We start from the raw sequence: 10,091 nt of genomic DNA on the forward strand, positions 1-10,091 counted from the left end.
CCTTGGAAAATAATCCATCCTTACCTCTTCAACCATAGTCTCTAAGATAAAGTTCCCGAATCTGTATATACAGTTCTGACAACTTCCTAGAAAGACCATGTTAAATAATAGGTCAACCACTATTCTGTCTTAGAAATTCTCACTGTCCCTTAAAATATATCAATGTTTCTAAAAAGCAATTCCCCTCCTGTAAAACCGGTTACTGCCACTGGCACCATAATGCTCCTGCACTCAATTAAAATTTTTGTAATTATCTTTGATTTCTTACTTTGTTCACATCCCTCTCATATCTACTCAGACCCCACATCCTATCATCATTTCCGCTTTGAGTCTTTCCATCCTCTGCCTTTGCCATCCTTCCTCCTCCTATTTCAAGTCCTTACCGCTTCATATCTGGACTGTCACAATAGCCTCTCACCTGATCTGCTTCTACCCACACTTCTCCTCTACACCTGCCAAAATAAGCTCAGGTTTTGTTTTAATCCTGTTACAGACAGGTCAAAACCCTTCTGCAGTTTCCCAGTATCCTCAGGAAAAAGTCCAAACTGTTCAGGATGAATTTCAAGATTCTGGAAACCTCTCCTCAGGGAACCTGTGCAATCTTACCACCCTTTACCTAGTCTCTGTAAAGCTCACTCACCACCACTCTCTGAAGTCCCCTGCTCAGGCCTGCCACTGTTCTCACAGTGGTACCCCATCTGAATCTATTTCCTCTTCTATTCCAGTGAAATTGTAGCTACAATTCCAAATTCTACTTACTTTAGTTTTACTTCCTCTTTGAAGTCCTCTCCTCTGAGTATAGCCCATACTGGTGTTTCCCTTGATTCAAGAAACACTTCCAAATGGATAAGGCACAATAGGGATACAGATAATACAACTATTCCTAACTCCCTACCAGCACTACTTATTAAGTACTTAAAATATGCTTGACACAGTGCTAAACACTTTATACCTACTGCCTAATTTGAGCTTTACAAAAAAATCTGTGCGGTACTATATCATTTTACTGATGAGGACAGTCAGGCTCAGAGAGGTTAAGTATCTTTCCTGGGACCAGAGTGTAATGCGGCTGCCACCTGTCACTATGCACTACTACAGTGAGCTGTGAACTGCACAGGTGTGTGGTTGCCCATAGAAAAGCTGGTGGGTGAAAATCTAGGATAGTCTGATTCCACAGACTGTGCTCTTAACTATTACATTATACTGCCTCCCCATGGATCCAGCTGGCAAGGAAATGACAATCTGAATTCCAGTTGCTATCACAACCACATTTTTCAAAACCACAAAATAAAATGCACTATTAGCAAGACATAAAATTAGAAATTAAGATATCAAAAAAATCTTAGGATATATAGATATTATGCCTATATCACTTACTAATAAATATTTTGAGGCTCTTCCTGTTATATCCTGAATATATATCTAACTTTCCAGAAAGTAGAGCTGAAATTGGGAACGAATACCTCCATAAAAACCTGCTGAGCTAAACACTTAACTAGGCAATGTTAAAGGCAACACTAAGAATTAGAACAGTTAATCTTTCCTGTCTTGATTTTTTCATGTTAAGCAAGACTATGTACCTCTTAGCAACTTTATTTCTGCTTTCTTTCCCTAAAGGCATCCACATTCATTTGCCGTTCCCCTGTCCTAGTTTCCAGTTCCTACCTCCAAACGTTCCTTCATTTGAGCCTGCCTGGCAACATTTTGATGTAATTTCCCCAACAAAAGGTCCCAACTGACTGCTGGTTCCTCCTTACCAAATTACTGATACTTCCTTTAGCATCTCATACTTGCTCTGCCCTATTGTTATAATTACAGCTTTATTAATGTGTACTTAACATGTTTTGCAATTCTGCAACTAAAGTGTAAGGTAGTGACCCCAGTTTCAGGATGTCAATTACTATTGTACAGGAAAATACTTTTAAAACCTTCATTAAGGGGCACTTACGATTCATGTACATCCTATAGTTTGGCTTACTACGAAGCACTTACGTTATTATTGTGAAGATATTCAATTGCTCGAAGGATCTGGAAGAGGTATCTTCTAAGTCGTTTACTCTCTAGTCCATGACAATAATGTTGTAACTCATCTAATACTGTGTGGTCAACAAATTCAAATACCAAGTGAATTTTCTTTTTCTGCCTAAAAACTTCAATCAGATTGACCAGGTTTTCATGACGAAATTGCTATTGACAAAAGAAACAGATTTATAATAAATTATTTTATGCACAATAATTTATACATATAACACCCATATAATTTTTAAAAGCAGAAATATCCTCAGCCTATTTTTTAAAAGATTTTATTTACTTATTTGAAAGAGAGAGAGATCAAGAGAGGGAGGGGAGGAAGAAATAGACTCCCCACTGAGCAGGGGGCCTGATGTGGGGCTTGATCCCAGGACCCTGGGATCAGGACCTGAGCCCAAGGAAGACGCTTAACCAAATGAGCCACCCAGGTGCCCTATTCTCAGCCTATTTGACTCATGCATGTCAGTAGAACTATTTCAACTTATTTGTTTATATTCCTATTTTTTAAAAATGCTAAACTAGGGGCTCCTGGCTGGCTCAGTCAGAAGAACATGCAACTCTTGATCTTGCGGTCGTGAGTTTGAGCCCCATGTTGGGTATAGAGATTACCAAAAAAAAAATAAACTTAATAAAATGCTGAACTATTTCATAATTAATACATACAGAACAAGGGGAGATGTACTACCTTACTTCAAGTTGGCATTTGATTGTTTATTAAAATAATTTAGAGTTAATGTACTATAATGCAACCTGGTATGCTGCTAAGACATATCTTTTTTTTAAGATTTATTTCTTTATTTGAGAGAGAGAGAGAGTGAGAGAGAGTGTGTACAAAGGGAAGGAGCAAAGGGACACAAAGAGAGAGAATCCCAAGCAGGTTCCGAGCTCAGCAGATATGGAGTTTGATCTCACAACCCTGAGATCACGACTTGAGCTGAAACCAAGCGTCAGACACTTAAATACTGCATCACCCAGGTGCCCCTAAGACATATCTTTCTATCCTTTAACTTGGTTTATAGTTAAATCTAACATCTGAAATTTAAAATGGTATGTTTTCAAATAAACATGGATTTCAATGCCACTCAGTCTGCAATCTGAATTCAAAGAATTTTCTTAGTTTGATCCTCAACTCTCAAGAGTGAAACATAAGTTCTAGGTGGATATTATAAATTAATTAATTATACTGGAACAAAAGAGTATCAAAATATGCAGAAACTTTACAGATATGTGAAATAACAATTTATAGTCATAGAACTTCACAAAAATATACAATTATTTGTGGATACCTTTTTGTTCACTGTCTATAATATTCTACTAAGTAATAAGAAATCTTTTTAAACTAGTAACAACCAGTGTTAAAATAACTTCAAAAGGTCAAAAACGGCATTCATCAGCTTAGAAAACAAACGAGGTTCAATATTTTATACTGCTTACTTTATTTTTTAACACACTAACTTAATTATTACCAATTCTCAAATATTTAACATTTTCAAATTACTTAAAGCATTTATTCATTTGGCTAAAAATTGAGAGGTATATTTTCAATGTTAGAGTCATTAGAAAATTAAACTTTTATGAAAAATATTGGTCTTTATTCTAACAGCACAATTATCAATTTTTCTACTTATCTATACTAACACATAGACCAAAGTCCTTAAAATATGACTGAAAGAAAAATATGCCAGAATATAACGCCAGATTCCCTTCCTATTTTTGCTCCCAATTTCCCTGGTTGGCAAGATGCCAGAGTGCTGCAGTGACACCATGCTAGCAGCAGCAAAAACAACTGACTGCTTTTGGACATTACACTACTAATCCTTCAACTAAGGAAAATTACTGGTTCCCTCTCCTGCCTTTATTTTAAAGGCTAAAGCAATGAAGAGTTAACGTGAGTTAATAAGCATTATGGAAGATCCACCAGGGTAAAGAATTAGGTGCTTTCTCAAATTAACCATGAAACTCCTAGAAATGCTCCACTGCCACTCTTCAAGTTGTTTACTTTTGTTTTCCTTCATTACCGGACAACTTTGCTACAGATATTGTCACTAATTACTCTAACTTTAATGTATTTAATAAAATTCTAGTAGATAAAAATTTAATTCAAATGAAGTCATAATGGCAAATTTTTATTTATTTTTATTTTTTTTTAAGATTTTTTATTTATTTATTTGACAGAGATAGAGACAGCCAGCGAGAGAGGGAACACAGGCAGGGGGAGTGGGAGAGGAAGAAGCAGGCTCCCAGCGGAGGAGCCTGATGTGGGGCTCGATCCCAGAACGCCGGGATCACGCCCTGAGCCGAAGGCAGACACCCAACGGCTGTGCCACCCAGGCACCCCATAATGGCAAATTTTTAGACTAAAAATGTGAATTAATCCAAGAACTCTCTCTCGTTGAATTAGATTAGACCAAGCTAAAAATTCTATAAGAAATAAGCCAACGAGGGCCACTGGGTGGTTTGGTTTGTTAAGCTTCTGACTCTTGATTTCACCTCAGGTCTTGATCTCAGGCCCAGTGTGGAGCCTACTTAAAAATAAAACAAACAAACAAAAACACCCAACTAAATAAATAAGCCAATGAGAATAAATAGTTAAGGTGTTTCAAAACAGTTTGCATAACAGTTGTAATAGTTAAGCACATTTTTAAATTCATCTCTGTGTTCTTGCCACATATTGGTTGTTTTTACAAAATGATAAAGTAGAAAAAAATAATCAGCTTAAATGTAACAGAGTTGAAGAAAGAGCAAAAGATATTGCCTGGGAAAAGATCTCCATCTAATCAGATTTTCACTTATTGTACAACACAATTTCACAATTGTACAACAATTGCCTTACGGTATTACAGTGTTTTAGGTGATGAGGGATAGGACTGGCATCTCACAAAATTATAACATCTTTACTGACTTTACCTTTTCTTTCCACTGTCTAAAAGTAGAGTACTTCAACAATCCACATATATAAATGCCTAATGTATTTATTTTATTTAAAAAACAAATCGATCCATCATATCTAATATAAACTAACAAAGAAGGAAGAGAATTTCACAGAACTAAAACAAATAACCCTAAAATTTGTATAGAATCACAAAAGACCTCCAATAGTCAACGCAATCTTGAGAAAGTAGAACAAAGCTAGAAGTATCACAATCCGAGATTTCAAGATATACTACAAAGCTATAGTAACAAAATAGTATGGTACGCACACAAAAATAGACACATAGGCAAACAGAACAGGACACAGAGATCAATGGAACACACAGATAAACAGAAGTGGCATAAAAACATGACCACAAATCAAAAGAACAGAACACACCTATATGGTCAATTAATTGACAACAAAGGAGGCAAGACAATCACGAAGAGACAGTCTTTTCAATAAATAGTATTGGGGAAACTGGACAGCTACGTGCAAAAAAATGAAACTGCACCACTCTCTAACACCATACACAAAAATAAACTCAAAATGGCTTAAAGACCTAAATGTGAGACCTGAAACCATAAAACTCCTAAAAGAAAACATTAGGCTGTAATCTCTTAGAGATCTCCCTTAGCAATATGTTTATGGATCTGTGTTCTCAGGCAAGGGAAACAAAAGCAAAAATAAATTATTGGGACTATACCAAAATAAAAAGCTTTTGCACAGCAAAGGAAACCATCAACAAAACAAAAAGGCAACCTACTGAATGGGAGAAGACACTTAAAAATGATGTATCGGATAAGGGTTTAATATCCAACATATATAAAGAACTTACACAACCCAACACTAAAAAAGACAAACAATACTATTTAAAAATAGGCAAAGGACCTGGATAGACATTTTTCCAAAGGAGATATACAGATGGCAAACAGACGCATAAAAGATGCTCAACATCACTCATCAGCAGGGAAATGCAAATCAAAACCACAATGAGATATCACCTCACACCAATCAGAATGGCTAATATTAAAAAGACAAGAAAACAACAAGAGTTGGCAAGAATATGGAGGAAAGGAAACTCTTGTGCACTGTTGGGGGGGGGCTATAAATTGAAGAAGTCACTGTGGAAAATAGCATGGCGGTTGCCCAAAAAATTAGAAACAGAAATACCACATGATCCAGTAATTCCATTACTGGGTATTTGCCCAGAGAAAGTGAAAACACTAATTCAAAAAGATGTACGCTATTTGATAAAGCAGGAAAAAACATCCGGTGGGAAAAAGACAGTCTCTTCAATAAATGGTGCTGGGAAAATTGGACAGCTACATGCAAAAGAATGAAACTTGACCACTATCTCACACCATACACAAAAATAAACTCCAAATGAATGAAAGACCTCGATGTGAGACAGGAATCCATCAAAATTCTAGAGGAGAACATAGGCAGCAACCTCTACGACATCGGCCAAAGCAACCTTTTTCATGACACATCCCCAAAGGCAAGAGAAACAAAAGATAAAATGAATTTATGGGACTTCATCAAGATTAAAAGTTTCTAAACAGCCAAGGAAACAGTCAGAAAAACTAAGAGGCAGCCCACGGAATGGGAGAATATATTTGCAAATGACACAACAGATAAAGGACTGGTATCCAAGATCTACAAAGAACTTCTCAAACTCAATACACGAGAAACAAATAAACAAATCAAAAAATGGGCAGAAGATATGAACAGACACTTTTCCAATGAAGACATACAAATGGCTAACAGACACATGAAAAAATGTTCAAAATCATTAGCCATCAAGGAAATTCAAATCAAAACCACACTGAGATACCACCTTACGCCAGTTAGAATGGCAAAAATAGACAAGGCAAGAAACAACAATTGTTGGAGAGGATGTGGAGAAAGGGGATCCCTCCTACATTGTTGGTGGGAATGCAAGTTGGTACAGCCACTCTGGAAAACAGTGTGGAGGTCCCTTAAAAAGTTAAAAATGGAGCTACCCTATGATCCAGCCATTGCACTACTGGGTATTTACCCCAAAGATACAGACGTAGTGAAGAGAAGGGCCATATGCACCCCAATGTTCATAGCAGCAATGTCCACAATAGCTAAATTGTGGAAGGAGCCGAGATGCCCTTCAACAGATGACTGGATTAAGAAGTTGTGGTCCATATATACGATGGAATATTACTCAGCTATCAGAAAGAACGAGTTCTCAACATTTGCTACAACATGGACAGCACTGGAGGAGATAATGCTAAGTGAAATAAGTCAAGCAGAGAAAGACAACTATCATATGATTTCTCTCATCTATGGAACATAAGAACTAGGATGATCGGTAGGGGAAGAAAGGGATAAAGAAAGGGGGGGTAATCAGAAGGGGGAATGAAACATGAGAGACTATGGACTATGAGAAACAAACTGAGGACTTCAGAGGGGAGGGGGGTGGGGGAATGGGATAGACCGGTGATGGGTAGTAAGGAGGGCACGTATTGCATGGTGCACTGGGTGTTATACACAACTAATGAATCATCGAGCCTTACATTGGAAACCGGGGATGTACTGTATGGTGACTAACATAATATAATAAAAAATCATTAAAAAAAAAAAAAAGATGTACGCACTACTATGTTTACTGCAGTGTTATTTACAATAGCTAAGATACGGAAGCAACCTAATTATCCATTCACAGACGAATGGATAAAAAAGATATGGTGTATATATATAATGGAATATTACTCAACCATAAAAAGGAATGAGATTCTTTTTTTTTTTTTTTTGATTTTTTTTAAAGTAAGCTCTACACCCAGCGTGGGGCTCAAAGTCACAAGCCTGAGATCAAGAGTCACATGCTCTACTGACTGAGCCAGTCAGGTGCCACCCCAAAAATGAGATCTTAACATTTGAGACAACATGGATGGACCTAGAAGGTATTACAATGAGTGAAATTAGTCAAAGAAAGACAAATACCATATGACTTCACTTATACGTGGAATCCAAAAAACACAAAACAAATGAATAAACAAAAAAATCAAACAGACTCTTAAATACAGAAAACAAACTGGTGGTTGCTAGAGGGCATAAGGGGAGTGGGTGGGTGAGATAGGTAAAAGGGGATTAAGAGGTACAAACTTCCAGGGATAAAGCTAAAAATCACAGAAATGAAAAGTACAGCACAGGGAATATGGTCAATAACATTTCATGGTGACAGATGATGACTACACTTATCATGGTGAGCACTCAGTAATGTACAGAAATGTCAAATCACTACATTGTATACCTGAAATTAATATAACATTATATGTTAATTATACTTCAATTATAAAAGAGGGGAATATTGCTTTTTTATCAAATAAAAATGAAAAAGTATTTTCTTCATCACATAAAACATCTAGACTATGTTGTCAAGTCATAAACCTTAAAGCATCTATATTCTAATAAGTAAAATATGTAGATTTAAATATTTTTTTAATCACTAGTTTTGTACCCAGTCCCCAAGGAATGCTAATGCTCCTTTCTTCACACTCCTGAGTTCTTTCCCCTGGGATGACCTGTCATACCAACACAAATTTCTATTTTTCACTGCATCTATAAAAGCATACTAGTCAGCTTTACTTAAATGTATTCTTGTCACATCAAATTCAACATTTCTAAAACTGAACTAGTTCCCAGACCATTTCTCGTTTGGGTCTTTCGTATTTCCATCAGTGAGAACAGTCACTAAATTTCAGCAATTCCTTTGTCTCCCTCTGTTTCCTTCTACATTACTTCATGTCTTCTTTTGCAATATATTCTATTTTAATTTTGCTTTTCTAACTTTAAATTCAAATTGCTGCAACCCAGCAAGGGTCTCATGTTATTTACCAGGATTCTTGAATTAAACTTATATGAGACCTCCCTATTTTTACTCTTCCAACGTATTCTAAAAAATAGTGCTAGATTATTATATATAGTTGCTTTATTTTTAATATGAAACCTTCCACCTCTTTCAAAATCAAATTTTGTCCTTCTAAGACTTTAAAACCTAACTCCAGTTTACTTCTCTAATCTCACTTCTTTCAACTTCTGTACAAAAAACTCTACAGATCAATGTCTCTGCTCTCTGTACTTTGTCCTGCTTGAACATCTCTGAGTTTATGTTGTAACCCTAACCTAGAATGCAATAGTTTCTCCCTCCTGCCTTAATTCTGCACATCCTTTAAGACCAAACGCATGTCCCATTTCCTCCGAGAAAATTTCTCTACCCAATTGGACTTTGTGTTACTCACTTGGCATTTATTATGAGTCACTTTTATTCAGCATTGTTTTCAGGGGCCCTCCCATCCTTCTGATTAAACAATAAAAGTTCTTTAGAGCAGATACTGGCTTTTACTGTTCCTGAATAAATATTTCATAATATTTGGCATAACTTTTGCTACATTATATATAAGCATATATATCTTGTATCACTATAAAATTTCAAAATGTAGACAATAAGATAGGGTACCACACTTTCTTATTCTACACTACGTCTTAATACATCTGTTAACTAAAAGATCCCTTATATAATTTTTTATTCCATAACAGTTCCTCTTTTGACTTACAGCAATTAAGGTAAAAGAAGCAAACCTTTAAAAACTTTATTTCTCTCGTTGCAATTTTGTTGATAGACTTTTCTGGTTTCTCATAAAATATCTTAATGGCCACTATCTGCCCAGTATCCTTATGTTTACACTTCATCACTGTTCCATAACTTCCTTCTCCCACTTTTCCGAGGGTTTCATACATCTCCATTTTCAAGCCCGGATTCTTCTTCATAAAAATTAAAAAAAAAAAAACAGTTAAACATTTGTACATTTATTTATACAAGCTGAACAATGCACTTCCACAATAAACCCATATTTTAAAATACGTAAACATGGAAAATATTAATCTTTTCCAGACACTTGTTTGTCCTCCGGAACTCTGCCATCTAGGCAGTACGGTGTCCTCGTGGGGCTCCAGCGCTCACCAGAAGTTAGGGAGCTTCCTGCTGTCTCGGTCATTCCCGTGCACACTCAGATTTAAGATTCCCTCACTACACGTCACCTATCCATCAGGAATGGTGTCCGCACACTTCCTGTCATACGCCCCTCAACTATGGGGTTCCCGAAATACCGCAGTC

The 10,091-nt window shown here is 36.4% G+C and overlaps 1 protein-coding gene across 4 annotated transcripts in view; it reads right to left on the minus strand.

Moving 5' to 3' along the window:
* The window catches only part of CDKL3 (cyclin dependent kinase like 3), a 111,817-nt gene that overhangs the window by 101,380 nt on the left and 346 nt on the right, over window positions 1-10,091 (minus strand). For 3 of the 4 annotated variants that reach the window (XM_057307012.1, XM_048220938.2, XM_048220937.2), the window contains exons 2-3: window positions 9,557-9,739; window positions 1,993-2,187 (exon numbers count right to left, since the gene is read on the minus strand). In XM_057307012.1, the coding sequence (XP_057162995.1) occupies window positions 1,993-2,187; window positions 9,557-9,721 (360 nt within the window). In that variant the 5' untranslated portion in view covers window positions 9,722-9,739. The remainder of the gene's footprint in view (window positions 1-1,992; window positions 2,188-9,556; window positions 9,740-10,091) is intronic. The other variant, XM_057307011.1, reaches the window with a different exon arrangement.

This window comes from Ursus arctos, unplaced genomic scaffold, assembly GCF_023065955.2.
Source record: "Ursus arctos isolate Adak ecotype North America unplaced genomic scaffold, UrsArc2.0 scaffold_5, whole genome shotgun sequence".
Classification (NCBI taxonomy): Eukaryota; Metazoa; Chordata; class Mammalia; order Carnivora; family Ursidae; genus Ursus; species Ursus arctos.